The 23,592-nt window shown below is 36.7% G+C and overlaps 1 protein-coding gene across 3 annotated transcripts in view; it reads right to left on the minus strand.

Annotated features, from left to right (window-relative positions):
* KHDRBS3 (KH RNA binding domain containing, signal transduction associated 3) overlaps positions 1-23,592 on the minus strand; it is a 90,474-nt gene that overhangs the window by 53,163 nt on the left and 13,719 nt on the right. For all 3 annotated transcript variants that reach the window (XR_008839890.1, XR_008839891.1, XM_056485382.1), the window contains exons 2-3: positions 10,505-10,623; positions 450-566 (exon numbers count right to left, since the gene is read on the minus strand). Coding sequence is in view for 1 of the 3 variants with exons in the window: in XM_056485382.1 (XP_056341357.1) it covers positions 450-566; positions 10,505-10,623 (236 nt within the window). In the remaining 2 variants the exon portion in view is untranslated. The remainder of the gene's footprint in view (positions 1-449; positions 567-10,504; positions 10,624-23,592) is intronic.

Here is a 23,592-nt window from a genome sequence, read left to right on the forward strand (position 1 = left end):
ACTTTGATGATCCATGCAGGTACCTTCTAACTCGGGATATTCTGTGATTCTCAGAAAATACTACACACTAAAACTCTTCTAACAGTACAAAAATGAAAATGAGCTCACTCACTGACTGAATACATCTCACAACCTTGAGAACACATTAAGCATTTCAGGTTTTTTTTTCATTTCCCATGAAGAACAACACAAAAGCCACAACTTGTTCCCATTCCAGTATCCTTCTCTGACAGAAATTTAGCTCCCATACAATTATCTGTCCTCATTATTTAACATCTCTTGGGTTGGTTTACCCACTGCATGACTGGCCAAAGAGAGACACTAACCAACAATCAATATTAGGATCTCCTATGCTTTTTATTTGTTCCAATTTTTCTTACAAGGTTTGTTCCCCCTCCTCAGAAATTTAAGGTAAGTAAAAAAAATCCACTGACATGTTCAGGCCTTACCTTTGTCTTGTCCCTCATAGAGCCTTTCCCCAAAATAGACATTTTTGTCAGTGTTTCTTCCTGTAAACGTTTTAGAGAATTACCACGTGGACCCAGAAGTTTTCCCACAAAGTTGAACTGTAAGAAAACAAAGCCAAAACAAGAAACCACATTAACCTCATTAGATCTTTAATTGTAAATTAATAAGCAATGAGCAGTGAGTAAATTAAAAGGGATATTTTGCTGAAACAACTTTTGTTATAGGTGCAAATTATTAAATAAATTTAAAAACATTAAAAACAGTCCTATAGCACAATTAATAGAATGCCAGTGGCTGCAGCAACACATTAGTATCTGAACTCAAGGATAACCTGATGTCCACTACAGGCTGACAGATCCAGAGGAGCCTGTTAACAAAGCCTTCCTGCTCCAGCTGGCAAGAGGCATCATGCCCAAAGCTCCTGTCCTTCTGAGAGACTCCGACCAGCCCAACAGCTGCTGGAGAAGTGGCAAGGTGAGCTGCAGGCAACCCTGGAGACTCCTGGAATGCATGTGGGATAACTTCCTGACCCCAGGTAATAGAGAGGGGAGATGTTACTGGATCTGCTGATCACCAAATGAGCTCACTGGGGCCAGCAGCAATCATCCACTGGGTATGGATCAGCTAAGGAGTAAAGCTGGGCTCCTCAGCTTCAGGAAAGCAAACTTCCAGCTCTTTGGGGAGCTAGTCAGTGGAATCTCCTGAGAGACTGCCTTCAGGAATGAGGGAGTGGAAAAGAACTGGCAGATCTTTAAGGAAGTCTTCTATTGAACACAAGAGCAGCAGGAATTCAGGCAAGAGACCAGCATGGCTGAGTAGAGACAGGCTGGTCAAACTAAAAGGCAAGAAACAAATGCACAGACAGTGGAAGTTAAGACAGGTGACCTGTGAAGAACATAGAGATGAAGTCTTGTTGTGTAGAGCTGGGCTGAGGAAGGCCCAAGCACAGCTGAAATGGAACCTGGCAAAGGACAAAGATTAACAGAGAGGGCTTCTCCAGTGTCCCAACCAGAAAAGGAAGGTTACCCCCCATTCCCATCAATAAAGCATGACGGAAAACTGGTTGCTAGAGATAAGAAGGTTGAGGTACTCAACAACTGAACACAAGTGATACAACCATAAAAGATTTAAAAGATAGTTTTAGGCAGAAATAAAATATAGTGATGCTGAACAGCAAACAGGCCGAAGCTTTGTGGCCTCAAATTTATGAAACAGTTCATAAGGTCTGTGCTTGTCCTTCTTTTACTATGTCAACTAAACAGGAAAATATAAATTTACTCCCCTTAGTATATGCAAATTCAATTCCCAATGCAGATCTGACATAACACTATTGAGAAAATGGATTATGGATTACTATCATCCACAGAACCTTTTAAATTTAAGGCCTTGTATGAACCAGTCTTTCCTAAAATTCTCAGGGAAATTCTTTAATTTTGGTGGTTTTTTTTGTTAGAGTTGTCCATTTTTTTCATATAGGTCCTAAGATACAGTCAAGAAAAATATTAATCAAAAACACTGAACAGATACAGGTAGAAATTTCCCTTGCTGAGAATATTCAGGACTCAGGGCCACTGATGGGGTCCTGTGCAATTTAATTTACAATCATTATTTCAACAGAAGGTTGAACATCTGAAGGCACAGATGTTCTCTAGAGATTCCTCTAAACTTGGACTTCTGATTTTATTGTTTCTGTAGGTATAACTAAGGAAAGCAAACAAAGTGAAACAATTTGTAATAAATTTGAATTTTGAGAAGTCAATTACTCCTTACCAAAATTTCCTTCAAGAAAGCTCATAGTTAAGCTCAAAGTAAAGCTTTCATGTAGGGGAACATCCTCCTCCCCCGGGGTTTTTCAAGCTTAAATACTTAAGATTATTTATGTCTACTTATAATAGCCTTTTAAGCTACTGGGAACAAAAATAAACCCTCTTTACTGCAGCTATATTCTTTTAGTTAAAACCAAGTAGTTCAATGCTGTGTAAATCTAGAACTTGACCTACCAAACTTTAATACCTTCAAAAGATTTCACCTTTTAAAACCCATGAAATCTCTAGTGCCAAAGTCAGACATTACAGAAGCTATATCATGACTGCACAGATGACATGTTCCAGACATATTTAATGAACATGAAAATGCATTGTCTGTATCCTGGGATCCACTGAACTATTCTTTCCTGTGCACTGAGGCTCCAAATATTTGATTTGACAAGTCTGAAGCGTAAGAAACTTGTGTTGCAAGTCTGAAATTCTGCTGATTTGAAAGCACACTACCTCTAGGTGTAGCAGAAAAGCACAAACAAAGGGTAGTAAAATATGGCTTACAAAGCAGTCATAGAGCATTTTTGCTCCCACATAACAAAACTAAAAGGCTTTGCAACATTTCAGTTGATTATTCCATATATAAAACCCATTTAGGATATTGAAAGAAATCCTTTCAGTAGAAAACAGATCATTTACTTTGAACAGGTACTGCATTTTGTTAAAACTATTGGTCTATCTGCCTTTTACATTAAATTGGAAATATTCGATCAAAGGTTTATTTTGAAATATTTCATAGATACAGAAACACTCAAAGTATTAGTCACTAAGTTACTATTATTACTTATACACTGCTTTCAATCAAATAGTAGAAGGACTCAAACCTAAAGATACAAGTCCAGCACACAGTAAAACAAATTTTACTTACAAAATTAGCAAAATCTGTTTATCTGCTGGTGTTACAGAAGCAAGTAAACCTGCCAGATCCAGGTAAGCTCTTACACAAGATTGGTCACATACAAGTTGCATGGGTGCTTCCCATGTTCCACATTTAGGGTATATTTGCCCCAAGAGCACAAGAACAAAGAACAAATTCAGGTTTACTATTGAGCTCAAGCTTATAAACTGTTCTGAATTAGATGCACTGGATAGTAACAAGCAGACATCTAAGCAGCTCTGCCCGAGTCAGACCAGTCACATCCACTATTGCTGGATCAGAATCAGACATGCCACACTCCTCTCTTTACCTGCCCCACCCAATACAGCACAATCACCTCCAAACTGCAAATATCAAAAATAATCCTCACCTTCACCAGCTTCAGCTTAACACTGTATCAAAGCAGTCACAGTGTTCCAGTGCAAGCTGGTGAAGTTTTCAGTTCTACAGAACAGATGAACTCTTAAGAGTCAACCATAAATGTCACTCTACACTGGATCACCTTTGTCAAACCAGGAACTGTCTCTGCACTAAGACAGTTTCTAATGTATTAGGTAAGTACCAGGAAACTATGGAGAATGGCATATAAAAGAGGAGATAAAGTCCCCAGCTCAAATTTGCTTCTAGACTAGCTCTGAAGGATTTGGCAAATATGGAACCTCAAGCAAAATTATAGGTATCTTTGCAAAAACACTATCAAGACTCAGATTAACAGACCTGGGAGGGAACAATTAGATAAAACAGAGAAAAATTAGTACCTCAGCTACACCTCTAACCAAATAATACCCTGCTATTGATAAATGGTACCCTCTGAACAAAATATCATCTGATAAGACATTAGTTTGAGCAAAAGGATGCAAGATTTGAGAGGTGCTCTTATTCCTAAAATCTGTGATCACTGAAAGCTCATCCTTGTGTACCTCTTGTTTACCTTGTGGGTAAAAATACAGTGCAACAGCCCTTCCTCAGATTCCTGGGATAGAGCATTTTCTCCTCAATATAGTGTCCATTAGCTACCAAATACTGGTTAATTGTACTGAAAGAGTGTATCCGTTTCCCTTTTACACATTATCCTAAAGTCTGTAACAAAAATCTCCAATTTAAAATGCATCTTGAATTAAAAACATCTTTCACAATAGAAACAACAAAAAATTTATTACAAGGTTTTTGATTCAAAAGTGTTTCCTTTCTTAGATGTTCATAAATCCTCATTTTAAGATGATTTTTTTCAGTTATCATACAATTGAAATTATGGGCATCACTGCACAGCACCCATTTTCTTCAGAATCACCAAATCAAAACATGACTTGAACAGTTGCCTAGAGATTTGTTTCCTTACCACATCATTGCTTGAAATTATTCCCTGAAAACATTTATAGAGAAACACAGTTACAAAGAACATTTGAAGAGCATGAAATTCTCTTCAGAACCATTTGATCTACTATATGAACTATATAACTAAAAAAAAAAAAAAAAGAAGAAGGCATTAATGCCACTGCTACAGCGTTTTTTAAAATGTATATATTACAGAAAAGGGGATATAATAGAAAAAGTAATCCTTGTTTATCCCCAACCAAGGCAAGCCTGCTAAGAATGGTTCATCCAGCTTAAAACACTCAGTGAAAGTACAAATGCTTGACCAAATGCTTTCCTGTAAAGCTTTAAGCACTCCATTGTTATTAAAGCCATAGAAAGCTTTCTTGACATTAGTTTTCTGCAATGGTTTTTCTGTGACAGGGTCACTAGAAAAAAAAAAAAAAAAAAAGTAATTTAAGATTCAGAGTACTTTCCCTTAGAATGACCTGAAACAAGGCAACTTCAAGGTTTTTCCTATTCATCTCAGAAAGATAAAGTTTCTATAGAAAGGTAAGTGCTTCAAACATCAATATTCCACCACTAACTACTCTCCTTCATGTAACATGGTAATAGTCTTTAAACATTTAAGCATAGCAGAAAGCTTGGTCAATTTTACTATAAAGTTGCTCAAAAGTTATCTCTGCTATTACAATTGATGCTTGTTCCTCCACATTACTTCTGCTTATGCAGACACATTTTCTCATTTCTGCTTTAAGAAATCCTCAGAGCTGAGCTATTATGAAAAATTGCTTTCTGGTCATGTGATTAAAATATTAATCTCTCCATGACTTTACATAACAACAGCAGATATACTGTATATGACAATGACATTCTAAAACAGGTATTTTCACTTTAAAAGCTGAACTAAAAAGTGGATACCAGTTCAGTAATGTTTGAGAAAATATATTTAAAGTATTGCTTTGGGGAAAAACAGACCATTTCCTCCCAGCTTCTGAGATTTATCCAGTATTTAAGTGTAGATCTATAAGCAGTTTTTAAAATGGTAACTTGTCAAAACGGAAATAATTATTCCCCAGTTTTGATCCATCTCAAGGAAAACCATCATGATTCCATTTACCATCCATGGAAGCTATTTTTTTTCATCTAATTCAGAACACCCAAGTTCAGCAAACTGAACATTTCTGAGACTAAACTACTCCACAATGCACATTCATTAAATGTATGGGAGGGGATAAAACCTTCCTGCCTCAGAAGAACAAACCTCTACAACACCTTTCACACATGATGGCTCTTCATAGCAGAGCTGGGACACAGCCAGAGTCCCTCCACCAACACAACCACATCAGGACCTTCCTTGAGTGGCCAGCTCACCTTTAATGCCTTTAAGTCTGTGCAAATTTGAAGATTATTTTCAAGCATAAAACACAACAGAATAAAACACAAGTCACTCTCACCTCAATGTCCTAAGCTGACAAGATCTCATTCCATGTTTAGACATCCAGCACCCACATGGACTCCTATCTTTGGTGACTTGATTTAGAAATCAGTTCTACCTCCAAAGCTGGCACTTTTCCTATAAGATTGCATAAAAGCTCAACCTCTCTAATCCTTACTTGTAGTAGATGTCCCAGTTACAACAGGATTGTAGATAGCATTACCAGAGCTTACTCAAGCTTCACCTAAATACCTCAGATTAATTTCTGTATCACAGCACTTCAGGCCTCTTGGAGGCATCTGCAGAGATGGAGCAAACCAAAAAACTCTAAGACTCTGCACTGTCATATTTTGAAAAGATGTGACTGGGCCTGCAATCTATAAAGGAGTTTCCACAAGGTTTTGTCTCACCAGGTACAACTATCTGTCACCATATCAAGACATTAAATCAGAGACTTTCTTTACAAGAGTCTGTAAAAACAAGAAAATTTATTCAAATCCACAACCAGCCTCAAGGAGAAACTGAACATAACTCCTGGGACTAACCATCTTGAGTTATTTCATAACACAGCCAAAATTCAATAGAAATTGCTTATTCTATCATCTATCAGAGTACAAATATGGAAAAAAACCCAAAACATTTAGACCAATAATCTGTAGCATGAGATTAAGTATGTTAACTAACACTGCCAAGGATTGAACAAGACAAAAGTTCCCAGTTAAAGGATATAAATCTAGAGCATCACAGAAAGAACCAAGAGCTTTTAGGCAGGAGCACATCACCAGGAACACTCAGCTATTTGAGCACTAAGCAAAAGACCAGAAACTCATGTTTTTTGAAGGTAAGCAAAGATGCTCAAAAAATTGCAATATAGGATTTGGAATGTGAGGTCTACCAGACTCTTTTCCAACAAAAACCCAGCTGCTCTGCACTTTAGTTGAAGAGTTTCTGCTGCACTTAACCTGTCACCTTCCAGGGCTGTCAGAGGTAATTGCACAGGACCCAGCCACGGGCTCATGAGAATGTTTCTGGCTGGACAGGAAATGTGAGCAAGCATTACTATGCCAGGCTGATCTGATCAGAGCCTGGACTGCCTGACCTGTGTTGAGGCTACTATGATTTATTCAAGGAGTCAGAGTTACAGAAAAGTTTTGAAGAAAGAAAAGGCAATGTACTACACATTTCAGGTATAGCAGGCTGTCATTCTTGGGGGCTGGGCACTGATGGGTTGTTTTGGTTCACAGACCTCTTGTATAACAAGAAATTAGGATAGGATTAATGAAATATCAATATAAATAAACAGCAGAATCATCCATGGCAAATATAAACAAAGGAATAGTTTGTTGGCAAAAATCACTTATATTTGTGGTTTATTTCATTTTCATCCATTTAACCATGTTAAGATTTAACAATTTTAATAACTTGGAGGGGGGAGTTGATCTAGTTTAAAAGCAGGACCCTTTATTTAGGGGACTATTCTGTTAATGAAATTGAAGCAAACTTGTTTTTTCTCACTACTTCCTGGTTACCAAAGTAAGTTAGATTAAACCCAAACTGGTAAACCAAAGCATGTTTGAGAGATTTATCAATTATTATAATAATTTTGTCATCTTCAAACAGAAGATTCTCAGATCACTAACCCCATAAATATTTCATCTCCTGAAAAAATGGAAATGTCTGTTCAGTATCTTGTGAGGAAGGCAACAGTATTAGTGTGGATTGCAGGCCAACATGCCAGAATGATAGCAGAACTCTGAATTCAACACTGACATGCAGAAGATTTTTTTTGCACAAACTTCATCCATATTTAACTCTGGAATTTCATTCTTCTGAAGCATTTGTCACCAACACTGATCAGCAGGAAAAAAGCTCAAAAATGAGAAACAAAAGTTTTAAACATTTTTCTGGGTATTCTCCCTTGGTATTTTCTAACAACAACACATTTGCAGAAATTCCAACACCTACCACAGGTAAAATGGTCTAGGAAACTGCACACATATACAGAACAACAGTGCAGAGACACAAAGCATTTATGTGAAACACAATTTCAGATTTTTATGAGGACCACAGTATTTTTTAGTAAGTTCTGCAGAAGAAAATCACACAAAAGTATAGGATGGAAGAGACCTTAAAGATCATCCAGGTTCCAACGTCCTTGCCAAGGGCAGGGACACCTTCCACTCAGTCAGGTTGCTCAAAGCCCCACCCAGCCTGGCCTTGAACATTTCCAGGGATGGAGCATCCACAACTTCTCTGGGCAACTGTACCAGATGTCTCACTGCTCTTTCAGTGAAGAATTTCTTCCTACTAGCTAATCTAAATCTCTCCTCTTTCAATTTAAAGCCATCCCCACTTGTCCAATCATTCCATGCCTTTGTAAGAAATCTCTTTCCAGTCCTCTTGTAAGCCCCCTTCAGGTACTGGAAGATGCTGTAAGGTTTCCCTGGAGCCTTCTCCAACTCTCTCATCCCATCTTCCTAGCAGAGACGCTCCAAGCCCCCATCATCTTCATGACCTCCCTAGACTCATTCCACCAGCTCCACATCCTAAGCTCTGGGGATGCCAGAGCTGGGTGCAGCTCTGCAGTGGGGTCTCACCAGAGCAGGGCAGAGGGGCAGATTCCCCTCCCTCACCTGCTGCCCACGGGGCTTTGGGTGCAGCTCAGCACACCTTTGGTTTCAGGGCTGAGAGCACATTTTGGGATTGTGCTGAGCTTCTCTTCCACCAACACCTTTAGTCATCCTAAGGTTCTTAGTTTGCCTTAGTTTGTCTTTTGTCGAAGCTATGTCACTTCATACAAAGTATCATAATTTGTTAGATCTCAAAACCACAAACCTGGCTCTAATACCAAGTGATAGCAAATTTCAGTGACTGGTTGTGGTTTAGGGCAGGTGCTTCTCAGAGATATCAAGAGTATGTATCATAATTCTGAACTGATACTCACCTCCTTCCAGACCACTCCTACACTGTGAGAAATTTTAGTTCATTTTGACTCTACAGAATCTTAAATGAGCAACCTTTATCAAATATCCATCTATATGTAATAAAATGGAAATTTCTAAGAGAAGTTGAGCCCCCCAAATATTGTGGTAAAAATATTCTCATTAAGCATCTAGGATTTTATTCACTCTGGCAGAAGAGATTTATGTGCATAGAGATACCAAGATTTTGCCTTCAGTGGAGCAGTCCTAGTGGAGATACAGGAACTCACATGACATGTCTGTTCTGCATAGCTGTTTTACTTTACACCGCTGGATCTGCCTGGACATAAGTTCAGGCTTCTTTCCATGGTATACACCAGGCTTTATTCCAATTCAGTGTTTCTATGGACCAGAATCAAACAGCAGAGCATCTCTAGCCATTCAAAATACAGCAAGAGCTTTTCTACTAGCTATCCTAAATAATTTCAGTGTTTAGTCCTACAAGGAAAGTTGACACTAGATAAAGAAGCAGAAGTACCTTTCAGAAGGCAGTTTCCCTTTTTAATAGCCAGTTTGCCTTTCTTGCCCCTGAGCTCAAGTATCTACATCTCAACATTTAAAAGAAAAACATCCTGTTTGCAAACACTGACTGTAGAGTAAGAGGTTCCTATATTTTACATCCCAATCTTTATGTTTCTGTTTGCTTGTATATAGCTCTACTTAGTCATAAAGATGACTTAAGTCAGAGTTCCTAAGAGGTGCCCACATGATGTGCAGCCTTGGACTCACTCAAGGAATATTTCATGAAACTTTGAACAGCACTAAAGAAATTCCTGCAAGTTACTCTGCACAGGCCTGTGAAAAAAACACTGATACTGTGCAGGAAAAAAAACAATTATAAAAGGTTTTCTTAAACAGAAGGAGGAAGGAATGGTGACTTTTTTCCTCCATGAGCAGAAAGTATTGAAATTTCTAGAAGGAAGAAAAAGCCAGTTCAAACAAATTAAAATAAAATTATAGTCTGATTGTCATAACATTAGCCTTAAAATTTTAAGCAGCACCAAAATAATAAAGTTCCACAGCCTACTGAATGTTGCATAAATGCTTCCAGGCAGCAATATTTTAGTACAGGATAATACTTGGTAGTAAAGAAGAGTTAAGAATTCATGGTGGGCAAAGATATTAATGAAACAGTCTCTACCCCTCCAGAACAGACTGCATAATTTAGCAGTCAAGCTATAATTCATTCAAGAATAACAATGCCTGAAATCTAAGAGTATGAGAAGAAAATTTAGACAATTAATTCCTTAATGCTGCATTTTAAGCTGCACTTCCAGCTACAATAATAAAGTTTCAAAGCCTGGCATCAGATTCAACTTCAAAATTGGTTCTTCCTTTTGATATCCTGAAAAGGAAAATCCTGCTATCCCAAAGATATGGTTTAATTACTTGCTCTCAACATGCTATTTTGTGTGACCAGCACCACTTTCCTGCATATTTATTCCAGTAAGAATCACTTCTTCCTCAGAGCTCCTACAGTACAGAATGCATAACAGTAACAGTAGTTACTGGTAATAGTTTTAAATGCTACATTAAAAAAATAGTTAAGATACTGGTGAGTTATCTTTTATAAGAACTTAAATTTATCAAATAAGAAAATTAGACTTACCTTAGGGAATTGTTTTACTGGAATCAGAACTTTTTGTCCCAACTTCATATTCTTATTGATGACTACATCAATATACTTTTCTTCTTCCTTTCCTTCCCCTTTTTGGAATTTTTCAATTTCTGTTAAAGAAAAAAGTTATTTTTTCAGTTTAATGCAACAATCTAAAAGCTAAGAATCTTCAAATTAAGTATAAATAAATTTCAAATCTAATACTGTATGGTGTATATATACAGCATATTGTGTAATTAATACATGTAATTGGTTATACAAGGGCAATAAGGTAAAGCATGTTTCCCTCTTTTTATATTTATGTTTATATCAGCACCTTGAATTAGTATTGCAAACACTGTACTAACTTAACACTTAGGATATATTTTTTTATATAGCTCAAGTAGTGAAAACTATTCCTAGATACCTTTGAGCATGTTTAAATTAAAAAAAAACAACAAAACCACATAACATAGTTCAATATTCAATAATTTTATTCTCTTCTATAAATAAAGTATGCAGTTTTAATGGTGGCTTTCTACAGTGCACTTAGGAATAAATGTCAAGTTAGTTAATCTTTCAGAATTTCAGGAATGTAATTGAGGCACATAGATCACACTCAAAAATCTGAGATTAGTGTTATACCAACAATGACATTATTAGGAAAGGGATTTAGAAGTTCAAAGCCTGGCTTGCATGACTATTCACTCCAGAGATACACACAAAACTGACTCTTGATTATACTTTACTACAAATATTGATTCTCCAGTGTGCTAATGAAAAAAACTGCAGATCTCATTTCATTAGAGAGGATTCCTGAGGAGCATACAGGGAGACAAAGTGAAACATTTCGTGATGTATTTGCTGGATTGGGTCCATCATGCTGGGGGCTGCAGCATTAAACATGTTAGCATGCACCAAAATCCAACCCATTTCAGAAGTGCCACAGAAGCTCTTTTATGGGAATCCAGCACTTGTCCTCCACAAGCATCTCCATATATCTTGTTAATTTGGCACCACAAGAAACACCCTTCTACTCTACTCGACCACTAGAAATTAAGGACATTCATCAAGACCTTGCAGTTCCCTTAATGGGAATGTGATCTTAGGCCAAGAGGAGACTGTAATAAAAACTTGAATGAAAAGAAATCAATCAAAAATATACAGGAAACCAGCCTTTAGTTCACTTTCAAAGACAATATGGTTTGAAATTAGGTCCAACAAAAAACAGAATAAACCAACAAATTTCTAACTATGGAAAAAAATCCATGCATTATTAGCAGATTTGTTTAATGAATACCAGTCCATTTCCATCTACCAATACAGAAATTAGGATGCCACCATCTTTTTTAATAACAAACTTATCTTCCATGCACGTTTTAACCTCACTAACACAAAACAGGAAATAAACAATTTATCCAAGTTACTGTTCAGTGGCTGAAAACTAAGAAAGTCAGACCAGCCTCAGACTATCTGAAGGCTTCTTGAAGGAAAAGAATTCCCCAGCTGTACTTTCAAAACTTCTTGTCAAGTCTTTTCAAAGTTTTTGATTCCTATGGATGGTAGCAATGTAAAAATTCTGGAGGAGCCCTGCCAAAGCAACTGTGTTTCATCATGCTCAGTAAAAAAAGCCTCCATCACCATTATCCCACCAGTTAACAACAAATGAACAATATTTCAATAGTGGAAATCCAGGTAAAAATGGAAATGTCACATTACAGACTAGGGAATTACGGGCAATTAAACAGATGTAAAGTTACACCAGTTTAATTTGGAACTCATTTCCAGGTGAAATTAAAATTAAAATTTTATAGGATGTGATGTTCCCACTCAGAAATCAGTTAACTGGTATCTTTTAGAAGTTGAAGTTTGCAACTATCACATTCATGTGCAAAGCATAATACTACCACAGCATTCAAATACAGATATATATCTAACATCCCTCTTTCCTCATGTAACAAGGGCAGTAGCGACAAAGGTCTTTGATTTCTCTTGAAAAACAAGTTTAGGTCCTTAGAGGTTTTTATGTTTTACAAGTAAAAACACAACACTAATTTTTAAGGCTGCTGCTGGTACTATACTATTAACACCCAAAGCTTAAAACTGACCAGAAATCTGCTGTTCTTTAGCACTATTTTACACCAAAAATGTTGGTTATTAAAATTGTAATAAATATACATCCATTTTTTATGACTGACGCAAATGCAGCTCCAAAAAATTTGGTATGACTTGATTTAGTATTGATTTTAGTATTGATTTTATTGATTTAGGACTAAAATTTAGGACTAAAAGTCATAAAAGCACAGTTAAACTTCATTCAGTATTAAATTAAATTAATGCATTTGCTGTATTTTTTTATGACAGAGCAGTGCACCAAGACCCCCAGGCAGTTGAACTGATCTCAGCCTGATGCAAGAGCTTCACAAGTTCTCTTTCACTGTAATTACTGTTACAGTAAAGGACTTTTTCCTGAAGAATCTAAACTTCCAAAGTAAGAGTACCTTCAACACCAAAGTGCACCAAGTTTTTATGGACTGGTAAAGCTAAAAATTTGTTTTCTCATGTTGAATCATAAGATGTTATCCCCAAATGGACAGCATGGCATACAATTCCTGAAAGTGGGCAGACCACAATAATAACAATAAACCACAAGTTTATGAATCAACAATGGTTTAAGGAACTTCCTAGAAACTGCCAAGAAATATTACACCTGGAAATTAGTCGTTTCAGACACCTCAGATGCACTTAAAATTCTCTTTGAGTTCTACCTCAGTAACATTCTTTGGCTGAGCCAGAAGCATAAATTCCTCAACAGATCAATACACTGCTAATTGTATTTCCTAACTTCTTTAGCTTAGAAAGTTATTTGAATTAGGTATTTGAAGGACTTGGTTGCAACATTGTGATTAATGCTAATTTTGCTCATAATATGGGACCACTTTGAGCTAATAAAAAACATAAAAAGACCTTTCTCTTCTTGCTCTAGTAGATACTGAACTTCAAGTCGCTACAGTAATTATTAAAGGAAACACATTACTTACTCCAAAAATCAGTTTTCCGATCCCAAGTATCTACACACTTTATTGAACCTTTTAAGCAAAAGCCCTTCATTCTTTTACTTGCACTGTTTAAACAACTTTCTTTTTGCTTGAAGAAGCTACTGAAACCCGTTAAGAGGCTGCAAATCAGCTCTCAGCAAAATGGATCACCATTTTCTCCATTTGCTTTAAAGATAAATTACTTTAGTAACAAACAGCCACAGCCCATTGCCAAAGCAGTACAAAGTAAGATTAAGTCATTTTTCCCTGTTATGCCCTGATGTTAATCAAACAGATTTAAGACATTCTGACTCTTCATTGCTATTGTAAAAGACTTCAGTTTTGTATGAACAAAGTCCAGTCCACTGATAACATTTTATTTCAGATTTCACTTTTTTTATTTCTTTGCACTTGAAATCTAAGATAAAGGGGAAAATACAGCTAAGCATTATAATTTTATTCACATTTGCACAGCTCTTGCAATATCATTCATATACATCAAGCTTTACATAATTAGGGGAAAATCATGCCAGATCACACAGGAAATCCAATCAGATTTTCAAGGTCAAAGGGATAGGAAGATTTGCCTTTTCTTAATCCTTAGATTACATTCTGCACTGCTTAGCTATATGAAGCAATGCCATTTCCTAGATCACAAACAGTAAATACACATGTGATTAAAGGTTCCCATAATGCTAGAGATTAAAATCTCATGTTCTCAGACCAAGGATGCAGCTAATGCAACAGGAATTTAACTGCATCCAGTAATAACTGCATGGATTTTTTTCTTTACATTTAATCATAGTAGAGATCTAAGCAATGATTAGTCCTCAGTTAATTCAAATAACAGTGGTAGATACATCAGATAATGACAAAGTAGAATTGTTTCATATTATTCTTCAGCTAGAATTAATCTTCCTGAGGCAGAACTACAATCCAGGATTCCAGCTCCCTTGGCTAAGCCAATATAAATACTTGTGTTTAATGCTGAGCACAGTGATGCCCTATTTGTCTGTAGTAAATCAATATAATAAATATAAGATCAAATGTCAACCTCAAAGTGAACAGAAATGTTTACTGCATTTGTCCTTAAGGTAGTATTTCCTTTACCCAAGATCAGGGACAACAGAAACCAGGTCAATTTGCCTGCAAATCCTTAAGAAAATTTCTACTATATTTCCTTAGATTCAGATGTCTTACCAAATACCCATTATATCTAAATAATTTTGTACTGACTTTTTCCTACTTTGGATGGAAGAACAAGTGAAAAATGCAAGGCTCATTCAAGGATATCCACATGATCATGGTTAAAGAGAACAGGGCATTGATGGAACTGCACTGCAATTGCACTAGAAATAGTTTCCACATTCATTTTGAAAGTGAAAATATTCTAAGAATTACATTATCCTTTAAAAATACTCTTAGATCAAGTGGGTTTGAAAATTACTAATATTATACAATAGAAGCAATAGATTTTGCTTTATTTGGGCAATTTCATTGCCTTGTATCTAAGAAAAGAAAACATCAAAATTTAGACTGGCTCAATCAAGCATGTTATACAACTACTGAAGCATAGCCCAATAGCAGTTATATTTCTCAGTGCATTCTCAAAACTTCACAGCTGACTTAGAAAAATCACACCCTCCTCAATTCAGAAAGCTCTTAAGTCAAAGTGAAAGCTAAGTATCTTTACATACTTCCCCTGCCCTTTTTAGTTCTTGAAAACTCACTGCTTTTGACCATTGCTGGAGATGGAACACTGAGACAACCTCCTCTGGCAGCACAATTCCTTTTGGTTTCACATCAGAAAAAAATCAAAGACCTTGACTTACTAGTTTGCATTTTATGAAGACCCTCTTTAAGGAACACATTCAAGCTTTGGTAAGAGACAAGCTCCCAGAGGAAAAGGAGGATCCCAAGACAGTTGCAGCAGAATTTCAGAAAAAAAAAAAAAATCCCTAGTTTTTCCTCAATGGACAAAAACTGACAATATCAGCATTCCATACTGTTTATTTGGAAATTTTCACTGTGGCAAAACCAATTCATCTCAGAAGACACATTTTAAGAATACTTATTCTTAAAAAAATATTACAACTTTTCCAATGAAGCCAAGTCATGGGAAGTCTGATGCTCCAGATTCTGACTAACTGCCCACAGTCCTTCCAGGAGTTCTGTAAATCCAGAGCAAAGTCACACAAGATGGTGAACCCCATTACAATTTTAAGTTTGATTAAATTGTTGAGAGCTTAATCTCATTATTGTTGTAGTAAAATAGTCTTGACTGTGCTTCAGGTTATACATCCTTTACCCTGGATTCCTTTACTCCCTGTCCTACTAGGGATGATTAAAAGTTCCTTGAATCAGCACCTCTCCAACCAATATTTCTCATATTTTGAGCTGAAAACAGTACTGCACAGCATGAACTTGAACTAGAATTGCCACACCAAGGCTCTATTACATTTCAAAAGGCTTGCTGAAATAAACCCCACAGATTTCCTTACAACAGCCTCTAAGAGACCTACTACTCAATCCCTGTCCTCTCAATCATTGAAGCTGGAAAACCTCCCCAATTTTTGTACTAAACAGAAGAGACAATCTTAGCTTCCTACTTTTGAGTATCTTAAAACATGTCTAGCATAGTGTAGTCTGCTGCAAAGCAGTTTCTCTGTGTAGACATTCATCAAAAAGGGCAGAATTTCCCGATTTCAATGGTATATAGCATTCCAATCCCCCAGAAAAATACGCAGCTAAGTTCAGCCACTAAACATCTTCTGAATATGAGAAAATGCTTAAACAAATATCCCTTTTTCCAGCCTCCAAGATATTTCCAAAGTAAATACTAATTAATGTGTCTTCGTAAAAAAAGAAAAAAGGGGAAAAATAGAGAATTAAAGTAATCAAGCAAATAAAAAATTGCCTCAAAATATTTAAAATAAGGAAACTAAATATATGTGTAATAGCAACATTTAGACTCATCCTGAATGGGTCTAAAGCACAAATTAAAAATGCAACAGAATTTTCAATTTTTAATTCTGTTGATCTATTACTGCACCCACCCCCACTCCTTTAAGACCCTCAGAAAACTTCACCAATTCTCCTCAGCCAACATCTTAATCCTTTAAAAAGTCTTTTTAAAAATCGCAAGTTGTGCATCCATAATAGGTCCTAATTCTGAACTGGCACAGAAAGTAATGCATTAAGAGCATGAATTGTGCATTAAAAAAACCACACTAATTTGTTTCAACTAATGCACATTATTACAAAAGTTGAATTCTGAATAACTGTCTTTCATATGCCACCTTAATTTTGTAAAAGCACCTGACAATGAATCTTATTTCAATTTACAATAAAATAAGCAGTTCATGCTAGAGCGATGTCTACAGCATTCAGAATCTTCAAATTAATAATAATAATATCCCTGTTGAAGGACTCAAACCAATCTTTATTTAAATTGCATTCACAGGCATTATAAGTTCTATTTTAAAATTTAAGTACTACTATCTGCACTGATCTGAAAATACATTTCAGTCACCAATATGACAAATATTTTGAATGGGCTTTTTTATTTAAGCAATTCAAAACTAATTGAATACCCATTACCTTCACATCAAAAATGACTCCACTGAAATCTTTTTAGACTGATTAATATTAGCAGTAAGGTAGGAAGTACCACAGTAGGAACTGTCAAAATCATGTATAAGGTATTAATAGCTATTTAATCAGTCTTGCTCAGGAAAAAAAACAAGATATAGACATAGACTTCAGTCCCATATCCTCAACCTACTCCACTGAAAATTATTTATCTCATTGTGAAGATAATTTATAACAAAACGCTAAAATTAGCTGTAAGATTTACCTACTGTACATTTATTTACAGCAGATCTTTCTCTAAGCACGAATATTTTTTAAAATTAACAAGGTCAGGCATCAACTAATTACAAAAAGTCAACTCATTTGTTCTGTACCTTAAAATAAAATCTAATATACAGAACATCTTACACTACTTGGTGCACAGGACTCAAGCAAAATGAAGTTAATATTCCTCATCAAGAGTCCTTAGGAGCAGATGTTCTACCCTTTTCATTTACTCATATGAACGCAGCCAGGTAGCTCTTACACAAGATTTCACTTGACATTTTGGTGAGACATCAAGGAGGGCTTATAATCTTTCTTCCTTATCATGTACTTAGCACTGCAGAGTACTACAAACTTTCTGAGATTCCTCTGACAAGTTTCCCAAGAAAATGCCTCACATCTCAACTGAAAAATGGATACAACCTGCAGTTCTCAACATGCAAATATAACATTCTAACTATTGCCAAGGTGAAGCAGTAGCCACAGCACATCCAGCTGTTGACCCTTAAAACAGACAGACTTGAGCACTATTAGGACTACACTTTAAGGCACAGGCAAAGACTTCACTCTAAATATCTGCCAGCAGATTCAAACAAACCATATTTAATACTAGAAAATATCTATGCTAACAAAACACATCCCTGTGTTTCATGTAATGATAGTTACACAAGTAAGTGTACAGCTGTTTCCTTAGCATTATGCAAAATTTATGTAGCCATCAGCAAGACAAAGTAGTGTTAACTTCTACTTCTCCAAAAATCATTTTTAGGTAACTAGAGCTTTGCCAGGAGTCTCCATGCCAATGACAGAAGGCCAAGGCAGAGCATCACACTGGCAATCCTTAATTATAATAATTAATTATAATCCTTAATATTCTAAATATTAATTATAATCCTTAATAATAACATGTCATATCCCACCGATAAATACCAGTAAAACACAACTCACACCTTCTGTAAGTCACAATTTGCTTGAAATGTCACTAAAGCAGAAGTTTCATGAAACATACACAAATACTGAGGGAGCTGGCTGATGCCATCAACAGGCCACTGTTTTGTAAGGTCATGGTCATCAGGGATGACTGAGGCAAAGCAGTCCTATCTTCAAGAGCAGGGAGGAGGATCTGAGGCATCACAGCATGATAAAACTCACCTTGATCTCTTGGAAGGTGATGTAGTAAACAGCTCATGAAAACCATTTGCAAGCACAGAAGGACAAGATGAGAGCAGCTTGCACAAATTCATGGCAGGGAAGTCTCATGCACTAAACAGCTATGAACAATATGAGATGAGACAAGAGCTGCTGTGTCCACCCCATCTGTAGTAGAGCTTTTGATAAGCCTCCCACACCCCATCCTCAAGTGGTCTGACAAGGCACAGGATAGAGACATGGACCATGAGGTGGACTGAAAACTGACCTGCCTGGTTCAAAGGACTCTGTCAGGGGCATCACAACCAGGCCAGCCATCAGTGGTGAGCTCTGAGGGTCAATGATATTTAACATCTCCATCAGTGACCTGGCTGATGGCACAGAGTGCAGCTCCAGCAGCTTTACACATTACAGAAAACAGAGCAATTCAAACACCAGAGGGTTGTGATGACACTCAGCAGTGCCTCGAAGAGGTGGAGGAATGGGCTGACAGCAGCCCCATGCAGTTCAAAGGGAAGTGCAAAGCCCTGTGCCTGTGAAGGAATAACCCCATGCAAGAGAATGGCCTGGAAACCAAACAGCCAGAAAGCAGCTCTGTAGGGAGGATCTGAAGCTCAAACAAGCTGAACACCAGCCAGGAAGGTGCCCTTGCAAAGGCCACCAGCACCTGGGCTCCACCAGAACAGCACTGCCAGTGCCTTGGAAGTGGTGATCCTTCCTCTCATAAAAGTTTTAGCAAGTGTCTTGATTTCAACTGTTTTGCTGAAGAGTTTTGAAATTATTTTTTGAAGAAAAGATTTGTTCCATCTTCAGTACTTTAAAAAAAATACTAGTTCTAATAAATTCTTCCCCCAGCCCAAGATTTATTTCTCATGAAATGCTAGAACATAGAAAACCATGATTTGTTACCTGAAAGCACAGCAGAAATTAATGTTATTCATTCATCATAGGAATGCTAAAACAGTCCAGAGAAATAGATATGGACAGACCCAGGCTACAGCAGTCCATTGTTTTCCCTCTCCAATGTGCATGGCTGAAAATGCACACAGCAAGCAGCTCTTCTCACTGCTTCCCAGAATGCCACACTGTCCAAAATGCATTTTCTGTCCAATAAAAACTTGTCACTGTCCATATTTCACACAGAGTTAGGGAAAGGAACAGAGATAAAGTTATTGCAAGTATCTATAGTGGTTTTAAATTCCTGTATTTAATTCAATGAAATTCAGAGTTAGCACCAGACACTGCTATGACTTAAACTCACACCCACTGACTCTACATAAGCTCAACCAACAAGTACAACCTCAATCTTACTACAGAATTGATAAAAAACATCTATATATTCTGTGGCATTACACTGACCAAGTAAACTCAGAAAGTGAATGCAAACACTTAGAGCCTCTAAAAGATGAACCACAGAAAACAGTGTACACTGGAGTAAACTTCATGTATAATCTCTTCTTTCAATCTATCGTTCAGAATTTTCTCATCTTGCTGATTTTTAGCACAAGCTTCCTGGCCCTTTGATGTAAATTTTTCAGAGTCCTGAAACTTCCACCTCTGAAACTTTGTTTACTAAAGCACAAACTATTGATGTGCAAGTAAGCTGTTAAAAAGTAATCTTGTAAAGAAAGAACACAAAACCACAAAAACAGGTGAATGTCACAGGTAATAAAATAGGTGAGTTGTATATTACTCTTTAAAACAAAAAAAAAAAACAACCAAATTTTAAAAATGCTTTTGTGATATTAATGAAAAAGGCAACAACCTAAAGCATCCTAAAGCATTTGTGCATTCTGATCCACAGATGTAGGAAACAAATCTATGGACATTAGCTGGCACATGTAAAAGAAAAGGGACTAATTCCAACACACCATCCTGGATTAGGTTAACACAATCCTAATCCTCTAACCTCAAAGCCAGGTTGGATGGGGCTTTGAGCAAGCAGATCCTGTGGAAAGTGTCCCTGCCTATGGCAGTGGGGATCTGAACTTGGTGACCTTTAAGGTCCTTCCAACCCAAACCACTCCATGATTCCTTCAGAAGGAATTCCTTCCATCACCTCCACTGCAGGAGATAAAAGAGGCAAAGCACCATTTTTGACAAAATTATTTTAGGTAGTACTTTTATTTTTGTCACTCATTACAGTCCTGGGCTGCAGTAGTGTAACTTGGCAGGAAAAACATATAAAGGCAGCTTGCACATCTACTGTCCTATGGGAAAGTGAAGCTTAAAGAAATTTGTGTGATAATTTTATGTATGAGCTTCAACATAAATTGGACGTTATAAACTTCTAGCATACAAGTTAAAAATTACCTAGCAGAGGGATAACATTAATTACTATCCCTTCCACATGCTCAATATCAAGCAACTAGAAATTATTTTCTGTGTAGAACACATATTACACAGAATTAATGCATATTAATGCATATTGCTATCACATTCAATTTTTTCCAAATATTATGCTACTAAACTTATTCTCATGAAATTAGTTGAACCACTTCACAGAATTGTAGAAGATAAGACTCCTCTAGAAGTGTTATAAAGCTTGAAAGTCCATCTTGTGGACTCAATCCAGCTGCAAATCATAAGGAAAAGACCAAACATCTTTTAACAGGCCAGTTTCTGCAGGAGAGCAGCCACGTCTGCAGCTGCAATAAATCTCTGCCTCTGTAGGATCACATACCTGTCCATGCAGCACATTCCCTGAGGAAGACAATCTCCCAACTTCTGTGGCATCTAGGAAGAGTTTTTTCCTTAAACTAGTATTTCTAGCATTTGCCTAATAGAACATTATTCATCTTTCCAAATTTAAGAAAAAATGAAACAGACCACGTTTTATGCCTGCAAAAATATCTGAAGTAACTACTAACCTATACTAGTAAGCTTTTGCTGAAAAACACCTTACAAAGCTAAAATATACTGCAGTTTTAGCAGCATTTATGGCACGGGTTTACTTGCCACAAGAAACAGCTCTGATTCAAAATCTTTCTCTAAAGAAAGTATCTTCATTTTTACCTTAAACAGAAGGAAGTAGTTCCTTCTGAATAAGTTGTATTTTTGGTTAGTAAATTTGCATAAAAAAAGCATCTTTCTTCAGTAAAAAGTCTTCTTAACAGTCCAAGGTTCTTTCCAACAGACATGGTTATGGTATAGCTGTAAGAATCAGGAAAACCGCATGTTCTGTGCAACTTTTCAGCAGTCAAGACACTGCAAATTCATTTGTCTTACTAATTTGTTTTTAAGACAGTTTAAAATCAAATGCTTATACAGAAATCTAAAATATGATGCCTAACTTTTACTGCAGGCAAATTATGTTATGTAGTTATTTGATAAATTAACTTTTGACATGTTACTGCTTTAGTTTTAATCCAGCTAATTTCAACTTTCACTGAACACAAATTTTTTCCAGTGATGAGAATGTATGTTCTTAGGAGAGTAATTCCTATATTCAATAGTTTAAACAGCAGATTTCAGTATATTTCTACAGATTATACACTGAAAATCAACTACTACAAAGTGTCGTGGCCACAAGACAGCTGACACCTTTAAGTGCAGTGGAACAATTCACAGCCCAGGAAGTTCACCTACATTCAAGGTGAGACAGCAAAAACAAAACTGGTCGTATTTTTAACAGTAGTGCTGGGAGCCTGCAGAAGCTGCTTCTAATCTGGCCTGCCTGTCCCCCACCTGCCTTCACAACCCCATATATTCAAGTTTCTGCTCCTTCATCACTTCTGTCTGCCAAGAAACAATAAGAAAAGTGCCAACGCAAACTACCTGAGGTGCCATTACCTCTTGATTCAGTGATGCTTAAATTGCTTTTATATGGGAAAGAAAATGTTGATGCTCCATTTTCCAAAAGTACAGAATGAAGTTATCTTCTAGATGTGGCAGAGGACAAAGGGAATGCATTTGCAAAAAATACAGCAGCTTAAGAAATTTAGAGTCTGGGTACCTAAAAGATGAAGGACAGCTGAGACAGCAATAACCAATTAATTAATGGGGTAGATTTTTCTACTGCTCCTTGCTACTAGAGAGAAACAAAGCAAAAAAGGGCATTTGGGAAGAAAGCTAAACAATTGCAATGGATACTTGTGCACCCAGGAAGAAGTCTTCCTAGAGAAACAGTCATGTGTAACTAAGATTCAAATCTCACTTCCCCATCTGGATTTGCTGACCTCACAGCAAGTGCAGGAATGGCATGTCCACTCACATACAGAACAAGCATCTGAAAAGGCTGGAATGTGTTATTTTGCATATACCCAAGAAATAAAGGTGCTCCACTGAACTGAAAAATCTGGCTGTCCACTAATACATGTGAAAAGAACATTTAACCAGGGGGAATATAAGCTCTTCCTCGTGCTGACAGGAGAGACATTCACAAATCCCTCTACCAAATCTGTCATGAGGGTTTAAAGACTCAATCATCAGTGTGTCACAGAGCCAGAAAATACCAGAAATGCTACAATGAATTTTCGTTGATCACAAATGGAACTACATTCCCAGAGTCGCTCTTTTTGCAGGAACCCTTCCTAAATCAAGACACAACTAATTTAATAAGTTGCTACTCATACTTGCTATAACTGTAACTTTAAAAATATGAACAAAGCACTAAATTATCAGAAAGAGTTGGGAATGAGGAAAAGCTTTATTCACTGAATTCATACAGCTTTTACTTTACCTTTGCATAATAACTATTGGCAGTACCCCTTGACAAGAAGCATGAGATTTACTATGTAGATGGCCAGGAGTATCTATTCTGTTTAATCTATTTTTCTGAAGGGACCATCTGCTCTTATTTCTTCATTTTGTGGCTTAGCTTGAAATTGCATTCACTATTCTGTTAGGATTTCAATTAGGTACTTGTAAAATTTGTTCCATGTCAGGATGGCTGTCTTGAGGATGAAATACTGTAAGGGGAAAAGGTGTTATTACAAAAAGTTGATTGACTATAATTGATACAGCTCAAACAGCTAATTAGTCACCAATAAAATGAGAGAAAAATAATGCTAACATTTGTTTTATTACAGCACAGCTTGACATCCATTACTAGCAGTA

Source organism: Oenanthe melanoleuca, chromosome 2 (assembly GCF_029582105.1).
Source record: "Oenanthe melanoleuca isolate GR-GAL-2019-014 chromosome 2, OMel1.0, whole genome shotgun sequence".
Taxonomy (NCBI): domain Eukaryota; kingdom Metazoa; phylum Chordata; class Aves; order Passeriformes; family Muscicapidae; genus Oenanthe; species Oenanthe melanoleuca.